The sequence below is a fragment of the Camarhynchus parvulus genome, chromosome 11 (genome assembly GCF_901933205.1).
Source record: "Camarhynchus parvulus chromosome 11, STF_HiC, whole genome shotgun sequence".
Lineage (NCBI taxonomy): Eukaryota > Metazoa > Chordata > Aves > Passeriformes > Thraupidae > Camarhynchus > Camarhynchus parvulus.
This window is the reverse complement of record NC_044581.1, coordinates 6,948,201-6,965,598: the sequence shown is the minus strand read 5'-3', so window position 1 is coordinate 6,965,598 and position 17,398 is coordinate 6,948,201. Positions and strand designations below refer to the sequence as shown.

At 54.2% G+C, this 17,398-nt stretch overlaps 2 protein-coding genes across 2 annotated transcripts; one reads left to right on the top strand and one right to left on the bottom strand.

The window, feature by feature from the left end:
• Nucleotides 1–63: 63 nt before the first annotated feature.
• KIAA0895L (KIAA0895 like) lies at nucleotides 64–11,060 on the top strand. Its single transcript, XM_030956355.1, has 6 exons — nucleotides 64–471; nucleotides 4,373–4,516; nucleotides 8,410–8,542; nucleotides 8,617–8,922; nucleotides 9,679–9,776; nucleotides 10,271–11,060. Exons 1-6 carry the CDS (start codon nucleotides 64–66, stop codon nucleotides 10,433–10,435), a joined length of 1,254 nt encoding a protein of 417 aa, XP_030812215.1. The 3' UTR covers nucleotides 10,436–11,060.
• Nucleotides 11,061–11,677: 617 nt separating this feature from the next.
• On the bottom strand, nucleotides 11,678–16,859 carry TMEM208 (transmembrane protein 208). Its single transcript, XM_030956140.1, has 6 exons — nucleotides 16,712–16,859; nucleotides 16,545–16,640; nucleotides 16,399–16,458; nucleotides 16,148–16,284; nucleotides 13,163–13,247; nucleotides 11,678–12,130 (listed from the first exon to the last, which is right to left on the bottom strand). The coding sequence occupies exons 1-6, from the start codon at nucleotides 16,715–16,717 to the stop codon at nucleotides 11,993–11,995; spliced, it is 522 nt and encodes a 173-aa protein (XP_030812000.1). The 5' UTR covers nucleotides 16,718–16,859; the 3' UTR covers nucleotides 11,678–11,992.
• Nucleotides 16,860–17,398: the final 539 nt, after the last annotated feature.

Below are 17,398 nucleotides of genomic sequence, written 5' to 3'. Positions count from 1 at the left end.
GCCGGTGGGCTCGGGGGCGATGGGCTCGGGGCCGCGGGCTCGGGGCCGCGGGCTCGGGGGGCGATGGGCTCGGGGGCCGCGGGCTCGGGGGCGGCCGGCGGGCCGGGCCATGGCGCGCCGCTCTGCCCCTGCCCGTCCCCGCCGCCGCCCCCCGCGCCGCGCTGCCCGCGGGGAAGCCGCCGGCTCTCGGAAACCGGGGCCGGGCCGCGGCGGAGCGAGGGCGCGGCGGGGCGCGGGGGGCTGCGGGCCGCCGCCTCGCTGCCGCACATCGCGCGGGGCCGCGGCGAGGAGGGCGGCGGGCGGCGCAGCCCCTGCCTGCTCGTGGCGCTGCGGCCGCGGAACGTGGAGGCGGAGCGGGAGCGCTTCTTCCGCGCCAGCTTCGCCTACGACCCGCAGTTCGAGTACGCGGAGCCGGTGCCCGCCGCCGTCCTGGACAAGTACGGGGCCGCCTCCGACCGCTTCGTGGCTCAGGTGAGGCGGGGCCCGGGAAGGATGCTCGGCCTGGGAGGAAGAGGAGGAGGAGAAAGGAGGGACCGGTGTGGGATGGGCCCTGGTGGGGCTGGCCAGGAGATGGTCCATGGTCGTGGAATTCTGGACTGGTTTGGGTTGGATGGGGTTTTAAAGACCGTCTAATTACCCCACACACCCTGCCATGGACAGTGACATCTTCCACCAGATCGGTTGCTTCAAGTCCCATCCAACATGGCCTTGGACATTTCCAGGGATGGAGCAGCCACAGCTTCTCTGGGCAACCTGTGCCAGGGCCTCATCACCTTCACAGGGAAGAATTGATTCCTAATGTCCATCTTAAAACCACCCTCAGTCAACTTAACACCATTCCCCCTGGTCCATGTGAAACCTGGCCTTCTTTCCCTCCCAGCTGGTGCCCAGTCCCTCTCCCCTTAGCACCTTTTGTGTCCTGCCTTCATTACACTCACCCTGTGATTTCTTAAACCTCAGGGTTTAGTAACCTCGCCTACGTGCAGGAATGGTGCCTGCTCCATGGTGACAGGGGTCGTGCTGGTGCTGGGTGATGCCAGGCTGGATGGGGCTTTGAGCAGCCTGGTCTAGTGGAAGGTGTCCCAGCCCATGGAGGAGGATTGGAACTAAATGATCTCAAATGTCCCTTTCCACATAAACCAGTCTGTGTTTCTATGCTCACACTGGCTCCTGCTTATGCTGGGAGCTGTTCTCCATCAGGGACACCTTGCTGCTATGCTTCTGCACTTGTTGCTGTAGAGCTAACAGCAGAGGAGCTGGAGCACATGGGTGACAGCATGGGAAGTGCTCCTTAGCCTGAATTACCTGGTGGTTAAGTCTGGCTTGTTTTCTGGAAGGCCTAAAGGTTGTCCAGTGCAGCAGCATCCTCAAGGCATCAGCAAACATAGTCAGTAATGATATTAATTGGTGAAGACTCCACTTAAGGAGTCTGTATTATTTTACTTAACTGTTTCCATGGCTTATACACTACTGAAACATTTCTGAGTTGCTCTCTGCCATGGGGATGGCACTGAGAAAACAGCTCCTGGTCATTCATCAGGAGAAAAGGGGCAGGAGTGTGCTTCCAGGGTGCTGTGCCCACAAACAAGCCTTTTGTGGCTGCAGGACTAGAGCTGCTCTGTCCCTTCAGCCTATGCTTGGAGCTGGGAGCCTGGCTGTGTCCCAGAACCAGTTTGCACCTGGGAGTGAGCATCCTGCCTCCAGGAAGAGCATCCTTTCTGCCACGTGAACCAGTGAGCAGATAAAAACCTCCTCTTATCCCAAATTCAGGCTGGCACACCAGAGGTGTTTATTTGCACCTCTCACTCAGGAGTTACGTATTCAAATAACAACTTCATCACTGATTTATTTGTTGTTTTTTGAATGTTTACTTTTCCTGCATCACTGCCCATGCCTCTGCCTGGTTCATTATCCAGATGATTCAGGCTCTTTCTGCACACAGCTTTCTGAGCAGTTTGTCATTCCCAGTGTGTGCCATACCTCTGCCCCAGATGAGCTGGTGCCAGCGAGGCTCTTGCAGGGGAGACACTCTGACGCCTGCAAAGACCTCTCAGCTTCTGGCATTTCCCTCCTGTATTTTATTCCCTGAGACTTGCACTAGCATGAGTTGCTCAGAGCTCCTTCTCCCCGTGCTTTTTCCTTTGGTGCAGTTGGCTTGCAGCGGAGTAAAAGATGAATAATTGAGATTATTTTTCTCTGAGCAGTGCTTTGAATGAATGGAATGAAGGTTTGTAACCTCTGTGGATTCTGGAAGCTTTTGCAAGGGCTACTAAGGGTTGAGTGTTTCTGCCAATGTTTTTCCTGGTTTTCTGGTGAGGCTGGGATGGGACAGCATTCATGGCACTGTTGTTCTGCTCTTGCCCTGCAGTAACCTCCTTCCAGTCTCTTTTATTTTGGGAAGCATTTTTCATTGGCAGCTAACTCTTAGCTGTAAACTGCTTTTATTTTCAAAGACCTTTTCATTAATCATGGAGATTAAATAAATAAGGCATTTTGCTAAGTCAGCATCCTTGGACATGAGCAGACAAACCAACACCACTCCCTGCTTCCAGCTGCTCTGCATGTGCTTGGGGGGTTATTTTATTTTCTTAATAGAAAACTTAAATAAGCCAGGAGGATTCTTCCAGCCCTGTGTAGAGGCTCATCACCCTGGAGATCACATCCCTGGTTTGCCACGTGAATTTGAGTGGCACCAGCACAGAGCTGGAGGATTTGTTGTCCCACTGCCTATGGTGGGTGCGTGATCTGGGGATGCTCAGGACGTTGGAATCTCAGGAATTTTGCTCACCAGGATGTGCTCTGAAGGTCAGGAAGGAGCTCTCTGGTTGTCTTACTCCTGGGCTCCAGCTGTGCTGGGTTTCTCTTGGCTCAGTGATTTGGGTCCCCTGGGAGGAGAGAGAGCAAGTGGCTGACAGAGGTGGGAGGATGAAAGGTTGTTTTTCTGCAGTGGTCAGCTGAAGGTAGCTTGTGCTGTAAAAATTAGTCTGACTGTTCACCAAACAAAGAAAAAAAAATCCAAAAACCCCCACTCCAGAAAACAAAACTGACAGCAGAAAAAACTGTGCACAGCTTCTCCTGGAAAGACACGGTGAATGACTTGAGAATAGAAACCAGCTGTGAAAACTGCCCAGGGAAGGAAAATCAGGCCCTTCTGCAGGGATTGAGGAGGTTGCTCACCAGATGCAGACCTAAAGCCCCTCTTAGGATCACAGAATTGTTTAGGTGGGATAAGACCCTTAAGATCAAGCCCAGCTGTTACTTAAGCACTGCCAATCTCACCACTAAACCACGTCCCCAAGTGCCACATCTCCGTCTTTTAAATGCCTCCAGGGATGGTGACTCCACCCCCGCCCTGTTTCAATGCATGACAACTTTTTCCATAAAGAATTTTTTTCTATTGTCCAGCCTAAACCTCCCCTGGTACAACTTGAGCCATTTCCTCTTCTCTTATGGGGTTTTGGATGATTTGAGCAGCAGTGCAGGTGGTGAGCACTCATCTCCTGATCCTGGGTAACCTTAGAGACTAGGGAGGGACAACAAGTGGTCCAGGGCTGGGAAGCTTGGCAGCAGCCCAGCCAGGTTTGCAGAGGCAATAAAACTGCTGGAAAAACTCCAGAACTGGTTGAAAGTCATCTGCTTCAGAATATGTACTAATATAATATGAATATAATATCTAATATTAATATATTAGTATGTATTCCAATGGCTGGAGAAAGTAATTGCTTGAAAATGTCTGCAATGGAAGCTCACTTTTTGGGGAGGAAATGTGCTAATAAATGTTCAGATTTTATAGATGCTCCATCAATGTTAATGTGAATAATGGAGCACGTGATGCTTTTATTAGAAGGCTGCTGGGTGTACAGCAGGCTGGTGTGCTGAGATGCTGTTTGAAGCAGCATCACTGCAGAGGGTGATGCACAGCCTCACTGCTGAGCTTGGAATTCAGCCTTGGAGTAAGAAATTCTGGGAGTAAAAAGGAAGCTCAGAAGCTGGAGGTCTTTGTGCAAGCACTGGAGTTTGCAAGGAGAACTGAAAGCAGAAAAGATTGAAAATAATCAGAGATTTAACCACGCTGCGACCATGCAGTTTCTCTTCTGCTTTGCTCCATTTCTGCAGGAGATGCCTGCAAGGGTGACAGAAATCAGAAAGAATATGCTGTGGGTGGTGCTGATTATGTGAAGTGTCTGTCTGTCCTGGTGGACACTCCAGCCAGCTCAGTCTCCTTGGTTTCTTAGATCATGCAAAACCACAAGGGATTTTAGAGGGGTTAATCGTGGTTACCTTCACTGCCTTTGTTGCATGTGGGATTTTCGGCTGTGTTTGTAAGCAGGGAGGTGTTTGTGCTTATGTTTGTACTTTCTGTGTGGCACAGGCCATCAGGATCATCCGTGCTGTGCTGGAGAAGTACGGGACCTACGAGAGCTTCGAGGTGGCCACGGGCGGGCGGCTGCTGAGCAAGTGCCAGATCTGGTCCGTGATCCGAAAGTACATGCAGAAGGAGGGCTGTGTGGGAGAGGTAATCCACATCCCTGCTTTAGAACTTGTAAAACACAGCAAAATATTTATTTTCTGATAAAAAGGACTCTGATTAAGAAATGTTTTGGTTTCAAAGAGGAAGCTTTTCTGCTCTGAGCAGTGTCCTTTCACCTCCAGCCTCACCATACCCCGGCTTTAGGACTTGGGTGCTGGTTCGCCACAAACTTCCTGTGATGTTTTCCATGTGTATCTCCCTTCTGTGCTTGAGAGGGAGGGAGCAGCTGCTGCTTGTCTGCATGGCCATGCCAGGAGCCTTTTGCTGTGTGCATGAGGCATCAATTACTGTTGGGAAGTCATTTCTTGCTGTTGGCAGTGGGAGGGCAGACTTCTCTGACCTCTGCCTTAACCCACATGTCCAAAAGCAAAGCCAGGGAAGAGATTTCCTGCTGTCCTGCAGGACATGCAGGTTATGATGCTTTGAAACCCCAGGGTTGGGTTTTAAGGCTGGGAAATACGTGGTTAAGATAAAACAGTAGCCACATGGGATGGAGCCAGGGGAGAAGTTCAACATCTCCTAACCTGGTTTCTCTGCACTCCCTGCAGCATCCTGCATGGAGCATGCCACAGCTGCCATTAAGGAACTTTTTTTATCCCTTCTGCCAGCAAGGTGTGGGCAAAACACTTCCACTGTCCTGGGTTCAAAGTCTGAGAAGGATTTCTGGACCTGGCTTTGTGTGGGCTGGCTTGCAGGGCTCCCTGGGGCTGTTGGCTGCAGGGCAGGGACTGTGCAGTGCTGGGTGGTGTGGGGGCTTCCTCACCTCTGCTTCTTGGCCAGACTCTATTTCCTACCTCTGATTTTTCACCTCTGTCTTCAAAGAGGGTTATTGGTGAGCATTTCTCCAAAGTATCACCTCACCCAGTGGTACCCAGTGCATTCCATGCAGGCAAAGCAGGAATGAGTGCTCCCCTGAGGTCCCTCCTGCCCGAGGACATTTCATTTCCTCCTCAAACACCCTTGGTTTGCCCTGATGCCTCCTGAGGGTGTTCCTGGGATGTGGATTTGGCACCTTGGTCTTCCTAATCCTTTGCTTGGGACAGAACAGATTTCTGTAGATGTTTCCCTATAATTCATCTGCCTTTGAGTGCCCAGAGGCAGTCCCAATACCCAACCAAGCAGCTGCCAGTCTTACAGACCTGCACTTACACCTTGCTAGTTGAGCTCTATCTCTTGGGTTTATTAACTGATTAAATTCAGCTACTCTGTTCTCCATTAATTGAGCCCTGGCTGGGCAAAAAGCCATTGATTTTCTTACGTGTTGGTGTACAACTGGCTTCCTTCTAGCCCTGTGTAGTTGTCCCTGGGCTCAGAGGTGCTGGACTCAATGAACCCTGTGGGTCCCTTCCAGCTCAGGACATTCTGTGATTCAAGGGAACGCAGAGTTCAGTCACTGTTTGCACGTCGGTGTGGCTGTTTTATCTGGGGCCTTTGATAAGTGCTTTGGAAACAATGAAAGCATTGGTTTGTTCCTTTCTGTCCAATGGAAATTTTGCTGGATGTGTCTGGGGTAGGGGAGAGAGAAGGGTTTCACCTGCTCTCAATACAGCCACGTTGGCAGAACTTGCTCCCTGTACAGCACCAAAACTTGTTGAAACTTCTGCATCACTGATAATCTCACACCCTGTCAGGGAACTGAGTGGTTTCAGGTTGTGTCTCCCTCCCTGCACCTGTATCTCTGATTCCTGACTTTCACCATCTGTGTCTGTTCTGCCGTGCCCTTTGCTTCCCTGATCCGCACTAATTGTGGTGGCTTGCTTGAAAAAGAAGAACCTCCTGTGGGGGTACCTTAGCCCAGAGCACAGCAGCTGGTGTGTCCCTGCCCAGGGGCAGCCCTGGCAGGCAGCGTGGCCAGGCTGGTGCAGCCCCTGCAGCTGCCCTTTGTCCCCAGCACCGATCAGCAAAGGCAGGATCCCGCTCCCAGCACCGCTCCTGGGTAAGTGCTCGTGCTGGAATTAAATCTGTCCCCTCAAAAGCTGCTTTGTTGGGGTCCAAGCTGCAGATCCTGAAGCTCTTCTGCTTTTCTTCTGACTTAGGACAGACATGATGCTGCCAGAGGTTTCCATATGGATTTCAGTGGGCTCACAGCTTGCAGCAGAGAAACACCTGGCCCCACTGGTAAGTGCTGCATGGCAATCCTTGGGGTTGTGGAGTGTTGTCACCCTAAACAGTGCTAGCTGCTGTCTCTTGGGATCCCATCAGTGGCCTCCCTCTACCTCTGAGCTGCTTGCTCAGTGTCAGAGGTCCTGAGCAGTGCCAGGAGAGACAGGAACCCATACCCCAGTGCCATGGGGACCACCAGAAACCTTCCCTTAGTTCCTTGGGATGAGCTCTTTCTCCATCAGTGCGTTCACAAAAGCTGAGCAAAACCATGGACCACAAGGATGCAGTGGGGATGCTGCTCAGATTGAGAGAGGTCACAGACCTGGAGAGCTGGTCCTGCTGCTCTTTGGCTGGAGTTGCAGCCCTGGTTGTGTCTGCAAAGCTGGAGGGTCCCAAAGCAAGGCAAGTGGTGCTGCTCAGCAGGATGAGGTTTTGTAGCAGGAGAAGGGCTGCAGCATAAGAAGCTGTGGTCTCTGGCACTGCCCAGAGTCCCTTCCCATTGCTCCTGGATGGCTGGTTCTGCATGAGGAGTCAGAGGTGAGCTGACAAGCTCAGCACTGGAGGGATTCCTTTTCACACTGGTGTATTTTAACCCAGGTAAGCAGTTGCACTGTAAGTATTTGATGCTGTTTGTTTGCCCAGTGGTGGACTCTGTTAGGCTGCACTTTTGGCTTTCATAATAATAATAAATCTGACTTAAAGCGAACCAATTCAGTCTCCTCTCTTTTTTTAATAAGAGAAGAATTGTCACATAGTAACACAGGCATATGTTTTCATCCTGAAAAGTGTCAGTTGTGAAATAACAGGTGGTTTATATAGAGTTAATAGGTATGTAGGGGATTCTGATTGCTATCCTGAGGTTTGCCACTGCCAAACCTCAGATGCAAGAGCTCCCAGGGACCATCCTTTGGTGATGCTGCAGCTTTGAGTTGCTGCAGATCTGAAGTCAAGTGGTCAGAAAGTGCTGCTGGCTGGCAAGTTAACTTCTGGTGAGCAGCTCTCTTGGCTCCAGCACCTGTGACAGCCATATTTCTCAAAATACCATTCTTTTTCTGTATAAAGATACTGAATAGCCCTCCACATGCAATGCCCATCCCTGCTGTGAATTGTGGCCAGCACACACAGTTCCGCCTGTGAGGGTGGACTGGCATGGAGCCATCCTCACTGCTCATGTCTTGAAGCCTCAAATGAGAGAATCTGTGGAGAAATCCATGAAAATGGAACCAGAGCCTTGGGTCCCTCAGGAGGTGTTTCTTGGGGAGTGCAGAGCCATTACAAAGCTGTTGGGTGTTCAGAGTGGGGTTGTTTTGATGGCCAAAGTTACTGCCCCATCCCATTGCCAGGGGGGATGCAGAAGGGGGACCAGGCAGGTCTCCAGAGGATGTCCATCCTGTGTGGCCACAAAGGGCTGGGGAGCCCATGGGAACAAGCCAGGGAGGTGATGCTGGAGCCAGAGGGGCACTGCAGGAGGCTGCCCTGGAGCTGCCTGCTCCCCCCACAGTGCCTGCTCAGCTTTGTTGGCTGTAAAGAGATTAAAGGAGCTACTTCATCCCTGCATGAGATCATCTCTCTCCTCTCATTATCCCCCTCACCCCCAGTGGCTCTTGCTGTCTGTCATTCCTTTGGGGAGCTGCAGCACAGCCCAGTGATGGTGCAGCAGTGCCAAACGGTGCCATCCGTGGTGTCAGTGGATTTTTCTGACCATCTGCCACCATCTTGGCCTCTGCTGAGAGCCGAGCCCCGCTCACGGCCGTGTCCTCCTCCTCCTCCTGCAGGTGGTGGTGCAGCTGACCGATGACCTCCTGTCGCAGGCGGTGATGATGGTGGAGGACAGCCGGCCCACGCTGGCCATCAACCTGGCCGGAGCCCGGCAGCACTGGCTGGAGGGGATGCTGCGCCACGAGATCGGTCAGCTGGGCTGCTCTGGGCGGGGGCAGAGCTGGGGGACGCTCTGGGCATTCACTCCTGTCCCCTCTCCCCAGGCACCCACTACATCCGGGGGGTCAACAACACGCGGCAGCCGTGGCACAGCTCCGAGGGCCGCAAGCAGTACAGCCTGAAGCCCGCCAACCCCACCGAGGAGGGCCTGGCCAGCCTGCACAGCGTCCTGTTCCGCAAGCAGCCCTTCCTGTGGCGGGCTGCCCTGCTCTACTACACCATCGAGAGGGCCAGCCACCTCTCCTTCTCTGCCCTCTTCCAGGACCTGGAGCAGTACGTGCAGGATGCTGGGGTCCGGTGGGAGTACTGTGTGCGGGCAAAGCGGGGCCAGACGGACACCTCACAGCCAGGTACCACTGGGGCGGTCAACTGAGCTTTGGGAAGAATTCTACTTACTTACATTTTTTTTTTAAGAAAAAACAGAGTGTGGTATGTTCTGCTGCTGTGTAGGTTGAGCATCGCCAGTCCTGTAGAGTGTGAGTTGGCACAGGCAGCCAGAACAGGCACAAAGTCATGGCTAGAACACAGAAAGTAAATTTATTTGCATTACCTCGCTGACTGGGGGGATCCCCAGAGCAACACCCAACACCTGGGCAGAGGAACACAAGATCAAAGGGTCACCAGCCTGCTGTTCACAAGCTTATCAAGAGTTACACCCAGGTGCAAGGTCACTTGAGCAATTTAGAATCCTCCAGATCAGAGTTTTGCTTTTAACCCTTTCCTCCCAACATAACCACAGCACCCAGTCCCTGTATCCCTCCCCATCCCAAGCACCACTCTCCCTGTCCCATGGGAGTGATTTGCACAAGCTCTTGGGGAAGCAGCAGGCAAAGGAGAGGAAACACTTGGATACATTTGGATGCTTGCAGTCGTTTGTCCTTTAAAAAATTATTGGGGATTACTTGGGAGGTATCCCAGTGGTGTTTGTGGCTCCAGCTGCACCCGGCTGCCTCCCCAGTGCTCACCCCTTGGGACTCAGCCGTCCTGAGCCCTGGCACACTCGTGGGCAGTGCCCTCATTCTGGTTATTGTGGTCAGCAAACGTTCAGGCAAGGGGAGGGTGCTGGAAGCCAGGAGCCCTCTCCCAGGCCTTTTCTGCTGCTCCAGGCTGTTTCAGTAAGGACCAGGTGTACCTGGATGGGATTCTCCGCATCCTGCGCCATCGGCAGACCATTGACTTCCCACTGCTGGCTGCCCTTGGAAAGGTAAGAGCCAGGCTGAGGGTGGGGCAGGGGGTGGCTGATCCCACAATCCCATCCCACCCCAGAGCTCACACAGGCTCCCTCAATCTCGTGGCTTCCCAAAAACCAGCCCTTGCCTGGCAGCCCTTCAGCTCTTTGTCTTTCCCTGCACTCATGGATCTCTGTGTACCAGGGAAAGGCTGTGCTGGGTAGGATGCAAGGAAGGACAGGACAATCCATAATCCTCTGTGGGAGACTTTCGGGAAGAGGCTTAACCCAGCAGGTTAAGCCTTTCTGGCCCTTGGCCACAGCAGTCTCCTGCTGTCACCTGTCCTTGCAGTGACCAAAAATTACCAAACCCGCAAATCCCACACCCCCAGCAGCTCTCCTACTGCCTCCCCACGAGCAGCAGGGATGTTCTGACTGACCCAGGGGGGCTGCAAGGGCACCAGATGCCCCCCATGGCACCTGCCAGGGTTTGGGGTGGAGGGGACTGACCCCCATCTCCTTCCTGCCAGGTGTCCTATGAAGATGTGAATCGGCTGAAGGAATTCGGGGTCCTGGAGAAGGCTCGCATCCCCCACTTCATGCAGGACCTGGAGCGCTACATGAAGCAGCTGGATCACATTGTCACCACCAATGGCCTGAACGAGGAAGAACTGGAGCAGCTGCTGCCTGACTGAGGGGCACCCCCTGAGCCAGCACCCCAGGGGTGTAACTGGTGCTGTTTACTGGGTTTTACTGGGGCTGGAGCAGAGGGCAGAGCCCGAGGCGGGCGCTGTGCATGTAGCGCTGTGTAGGGTAGCGCGGCCAAGGGCCCGTGTGGTTGTGTTGATGTGTCCCCTGCATCCTCCCTGTGTATTTTGGGGATGCCTGTGCTGCTCCACGTGGCTTTGGGGAGCCAGACAAGAGGGTTCAGGGAGAGTGAGGGCAGACTTGGGGCAATGTGCTGGTCCCCGAGTGCAGAAGGCTGTGCTGGGGGATTGCTGTAGGGTGCCAGGAGTGCTCCCAGCACTGTGGGGGCACCTACTTGGGGCCAGAGACAGGGCTGGGGGCTCTGGGCTGTGCCTGGCAGGGAATAAGGGCTGCACTGCACCCACAGATCGCCCCATGGATGCCTTTTCCACTCCCTACCCCTTCCCTCATGTCCTCCACCAGCAGCAGGAAGGACTTGAATCCCCCATTACCAATCTCTGCCCAGCTCTGCACCCCAACTACAGCCACCCTGCCTGGCTTTGAGGACTCAGGGTGGGGCCTGGGCTTGATGTTAGGAAAAAAAGCGTGTAATAAAGGTGATGTAATGGAAAAGACATGTGGGCAAAAGGTTATGGATAGCATCAAAACCCAGGCTGGCACCACTGTGAACACCCACGGTGCCTCTTGCTGGCACAGGCAAAGCTGCATGGTCTGAGCTGGTGTGTCAGGGGCAGGAAGGGGTCATGGACTGTGACAAACAACATACTGGACAGGGACATCAGCACATCAAAGCAGGCAAAAGTAAAAACTGCCCTGTTCTTGATCTTTAACACATGAGCTTTGGAGCAGTCATGGCACCCCTGGGAGTACCCTCTTAGGAGAAAACAAAACAAAACCCAAACCAAACAAACCCCACAGCTTCTTGTCTTACATCCCACTGAGCTCCTGCAAAGGTAGCACAGGCCAGTCTGTGGCTCTAGAGAGCTCAGGCTCAATCCCAAAAGCTCCAAGTTTGGCTGCAAGCCCTGTTCTCAGCATCCCCAGCTGCCCCTCACTCCTGATCCTGCAGGGCAGCTGCAGATTCTTCACAGGGTGCAGAGGCTGTAGCAGGCAGGGCAGCACAAACCAAGTTTGGGAAAGGAGAGCACTTATCTCTGGGGATTCTGCTCCCCTCTAGCCCAGCTCTCCAAGAACATGCTGGCACTTTTCACAAACCCACTGCCAGCACGGTCAGTTAAGACTCTGCTCTTTAATGTACTATTTCCTCCAGCATTGCACTCCCCAACGCTGAATGCGATACAGCGCTGCTTTAAAAAGATATTTACACACATCCCAGCATCACCCCCTTGTCAGCCCAAGGAGCAAGGCCTCAGCCCACGCCAAGACCCAACCAGGGGAAGTCTCTTGCGGCCTTGCTGTCGGAATGGCAGCAGTGACAAAGGGCAACAGAGCTACTGCAGTGGTTCTGGATTGGTTTTGGTCGCATCCCTGATGAAATAACAGCATGGAGATGGGAGAGGGTGTTGATCTGTGCCCAGGCAGGGCTAGAAGCGCTTCATCTGCCGGCGCTCCTGCCGCCGCTGCTTCTTCTCATTGGGCTCCTGAGCAGCGGGCGAGGCGTCGGCGGTGAGCCAGGGCCCCAGGATGTTCACCCACAGCAGGTACAGAGCGCGCCCCGGAGCCTGCAAAACACACGTGGCACAAACTCAGCCACCAACTCCTGTCCCTCCTCGGGGACAGGAGGGCTGGTCCTTCTGAGGGACACAAAGCAGCTGGATCAGAGGCATCTCAGGGTGCACAGAAATCAAAGGCAGTGGCGGGCGCCCAAAATAAACGGCCTGGTTTCATTCCACGGTTGAGGAACGTATACAGAGCTCAGGCTTCATGCACGGAAATCTCAGCATCAGGTCTGAATTACCCAGAGGGATCCAACTGTCCAGACATTCCACCTCTCCTTCCTTTGGAAAACACACCCACATTTCTTTGAATTTATGAAAAAGTGATCCAGATGGTCTCCAGAGGACAGCCGAGTCTAGGCTGCCCTCTGCCAGGCCAGCTAGGGAGGAATTTGTGGGTGAGGACTGAAATAAGATCAAGGACTGAACTGGGATAACTTTCCATGCTCCCACAATTGCCTTCTGTACCTCTGCATGGGATATCCTCAAAGCAAATGTGGGATTTTTAAACTAAATGGAGATTTTTTTTTCTCCTTCTGCACAAGCAGTTTTAGCTGGAGACACATGACAAACGTTTCAGGAGCAGAAAGGGTTTGGTGTTAAGGGGAATGGAAGCCTGTAGCATTTTATCTACCCAAAGGCACAGTGTCCAGCAGATCCCAGCCCTGGTGCATGCTGAATGGCTCAAAGAGCCAAACATGATGAAACACTGTTTGTTACAGACACAGAAAGACTCTGTGCACCAAGACAGCTTTGATCTGCCTCATGTTGCTTGTTGCCCATTTATGGGACCAGAGGGAAAGACAAAAGCCAACCAGTTTTTGTGTGGTTGACCCAGAGGGATCAGGACTTCTTTGCCTTGTTCAGCCTAAATTTTAAACAAGATGTGACAAGGAGATTAAAAAACATATCAGGAAATAGTTTGATCCTGAAACATGACACTGAAATGAAATGGATAAACAATGTCCTCCATCCTGAAGACAAGGAAAGAAAGCAACAATGCAGAGCAAGATGGAAAACAGCAGGGCTGGGGCTTACCAAGAGCCAGAAGTACCAGACGTAGAGCGAGAAGCAGCTCAGCACTTGGACTATAGCTGTCAGCAGGATCACATCCTTGAGGTGCCTGAGGGAACAAAAGCAAAGCATTAATCTTTCATTCCAACCCCTGGCAAACACGGCAGCTCCTCTGCCAGCACAGTCTGCTCTGCCTCAGGGGAGCGACCCTGCCCAAGCCAGGCTGGCCCTGCAGCTCTGCTTTGCCACACACAGTTATCTAAAGAATCAAAGCAGCAAACAACAACAGCAAAATACTCTGATGAATTAATGAGATGATCTCCCTCTGAAAAAACAACATTGAGAAAGCTGAGGAATTGCTGGGGAGTTGGAAATCAGCAACGAAACCACCCCCCACCCCCACAGCTGCAGCAGCAGCCAGCACTGCTGATTTGACACCTATAATGACATAAAGTGTAACTCCTCACGACTGGCTGTGCTGAAGGGAGCCATGAATCTTCCCCATGCCATTTCACAGGCTGACAGACACTTGGGGTCACTAAAGGACAAGCACACCACAAGCTGAGCTACAGCAACAGACGGCTCCTCCTCCCCTCCTGCTTATCTGACTCCAGCTCTTCCATGCCAGCCTGAGGCAGAGCTGAGAGCAGCCAAGGAGAGGAATCAGCTGCCCACACTTCAACCACCACCCTCGGGGGATCTGACACCCAGGAGAGGTAAACAGGTATTAGTTTTTCAACACAAGCCTCGGGGAGTGCCATGAAGGTTTAGAAAAGAGGCCAACTCTCACTCTGGTTAAATCATCATCTGCTGGATAAAAAACCCTTGAGTCACATCTAAGAATGGAGAGAAGAAAACAAAGGCTATGGCATAAACAACATCAACTCAAGACACTGCAGAATCCACCACCAACAGCTCTAACACGAGACACTGAGGGTTCAGTGACCTCTGGCATTACCAGAGGCCACAGAGGGGTGAAGGCAGAGCTCTCACCAAGCCAAACTCTCCCAGAGACCGTGAAAATGGGCTTTCCCCAACCCCAGAGCAACACAAAGCATCCATTTCAGCAACAGACAGCACGAGAGAAATGCCACGAAATCCACAGTGTTCCAGAAGCAGCTCCAAAGGAGCAGCATTAATCAGCTGCAGCAGGCTTAGCTAAGAAGCTGGAAATATCCACTGCTTTCTGAAATACCTGCTAGCCTAGGGGGGTTCCCTGATCCCCTGAGAGGTAATTTAGAGGTACAGGGTAAGGATGGGAACTTCAGCTCTGAAGGTTTTGTTTTTAGAGCTCTGCCTCCCCTTTGTTTTGCATAGCCCACGACTCAGATAAGCATTAATTGATTTTAATGTGTGATAAACCCCACAGAAAAACCTCTGTGCCTCAGTAGCAAGGGAAGTACATCTGCACCCAGGACTGCAGCAGTGCTGTGGCTGTGCCTGTCACCTTTTCACAGCAGCTGCTGGGATCCCTGTGCTAACTCCTGTCAGTCACTTCCCCTGGCAGCACCATCACACACAGAGGGCAGTTATCAGGCACTCTGCCTCAGTGCCTTGCACAACTCCAAGAGGCAGCTCCCACAATCAGGAGCACACCCCAAACATCAAAAGTCTGTATTTTCCCTCTTTGACTATCCCACATTGTTTCACTAAAAAGGTATTCAAAATGTTTTGCAATTCCACTCTAGAGAGCCAAACCAGTGTAAAACGGGAGCAAAACACTTGGCAGAGCAGCAAGTGACCAGCTCATAGGTCACACCTCCTCTCCTCCTGGCCACCTTGTCCCCCCCGAGTCTCTTACACCAGACATCTGAGTCACCCCTGCTGCAGGCAGATAAGGTACCATTCCACCAACCCAGACACAAGATGAGAGCTCATCCTGTGCAGAGACAGCAGGTTCTGTACCCCACTGCCTGCTGATAACACCCCCAGGCAAAAATCAAAACTTACGTTAATAAAACTGTATACATATGACCCTGACAGCCTGAGAACACCTGATGCAACACAGAGGGCTCAGCTGCAAACAAGGCCCCACTGTGCTTCTTCAAAAGCCTGGCAGCAAGGGAAGGACAGAGGTAAACCTGGAACTGTAGCCCAAAGACATGGGAGGAAGGAGCCAAGGACCCCAGCACCTCGCTGAGCACAAGCTGAAGATCCCCAGCAGAGGCTGGGCCTGGGCAGAGGCTGAGGGCGGCGAAGACAAAGAGCAAAGCCTGATGTGTCCACAACCACCTGGCAGTTTTCTCTAAACAGTTTGATCCTCGCTGTTGGAAAACGTGTAAATCTAGAAGGTATTTCTGGTACCAGCACAGCTGTCTCCTTATTTCATTTAGCAGCTTTTCAGGAATTACTGCTGTGTTTCCTGTAATACTGTGGCATTCCTTCACCAAGGAAAAGAGTTACAGTGGCACCAAGAACACTGGACAGGCAGAGACTCAGTGCTGTCTGCAGAGGCACATGAAGAATGCACAAGCATGGGGGACAGAAATGGCTGAGGAGGTGACAGGAACTGGCTGAGACAGAGGCAGGAATTTTTAGCATTTCAAGACATGGCCGGTTTGCAGCCAGGATGGCGTAACTGGCAGCAAAACCCTTCTGCTCTGTCAAGGATTACCTGCTGTGCTGGTTTAAAAAGAAAATACCTATCACTGTGTGCTGCAGCAGTGTTTGTTAACTGAAAGAGGATTGTAAACTACTCCTGCTGAACTCTTTGTGATCTCTTACCTCTACAGCTCAGCCCTGTGGACAGTGACCGTGCCAGGCTGACACACCCATGTCGTGGCTCCTGACTGGAGCACACCAAGCCAAGTGTTCAGGTAATAAGGACAGTTAAGGTACACTCTGAATAAAATGGCTCCAAACTTCCAGCTCCCCTCATGCCCACGCCAGTGGGCAAGCTGAGGAGGGGGCTGAGGCCCAGCCTTGTCCTCGGGTGCCTCTCCTGGCTCTGTGTGCACGCTCAGGCAGCAGGTCCTGCTCACCTGGACTCGTGCGGGTGTGGACACTCACTCTGCCATCCCCTGCTCCATATTCAGGTCAATTCCCCCGTCGGCAAGGCTGCCATCGTCTGTGAAAGACGGCTTTGCCATGGAGTTCATGGACCGGTAGCTGGTGCCGTAGACCACCAAGCTGAAGACGAACGCGACCTGCAACAGGGAAGCGCTGTCAGCTGCGACGGCCACGACCCCGGGGCCGGGGGCCACGAACGAGCCCCGGCCCGGGTGCCCCCGCCGGAGCAGAACACGGTGCCCGGCGCTCACCCACGTCCAGGCGGAGGCGGCGGAGTAGAAGATGACCAGGTTCACTACGGCGTACACGGCCTGCGGAGAGAGCACGGCACAGCTTTCCTCGTCTGCCCGCTCCCGCCCCGGCCCCGCGCCCCGCCGGCCCGCCCGGCCGCACTCACGGACGCTCCCAGGATGATGCGGAGGTAGAAGCGCAGCGTCTCCCGGTTCTCCTCGAAGATCTGCTTCTTGCCCTTGGTGCCCGCCTTCCCCTTGGGCTGCGGAGCCAAGAGAGGCGGTCAGCGTCTCCCCGGAGTCCCAGGCCCCGCAACCCCGGCCCCGCACTCACCGCCATGGCCGCGCCGGCTCCGCGCTCCGCTTCCCGCGGACGTGACGCGACGGAAGCGGCGGGACAGAGCCCCGGGGCGGGACAGAGCCGGGGCCGGGCGGGACAGAGCTCCGGGGCCGGGCGGGACAGAGCCCCGGGGCGGGACAGAGCTCCGGGGCCGGGCGGGACAGAGCGGCGGGCGGGACAGAGCCGCGGGGCGGGACAGAGCTCCGGGGCCGGGCGGGACGGAGCCGCGGGCGGGCGGGACAGAGCCGCAGGCGGGCGGGACAGAGCCGCGGGGCGGGACAGAGCTCCGGGGCCGGGCGGGACGGAGCCGCGGGCGGGCGGGACAGAGCCGCAGGCGGGGGGACGGCCGCGGGGCGGGACGGAGCCGCGGGCGGGCGGGACAGAGCCGCAGGCGGGCGGGGCAGAGCCGCGGGGCGGGACGGAGCCGCGGGCGGGCGGGACAAGCGCGGGGCGGGACGGAGCCGCGGGCGGGACGGAGCCCCGGCGCCGGGCGGGACAGAGCCGCGGGCGGGTGGGGCGCGCCCGGGCCGGGAGGGGATGGCCCTGCGCCGCGGTCCTCCCAAGGAATCGCGGAATAGCGAGGCTGGAAAGGATCAGCTGGTCCAACCCCGCTGCTCGAGCAGGGTCTTCCCAGAAATGCTTTTTGAATATCTCCAGTGAGGGAGACTCCATACCCTCTCT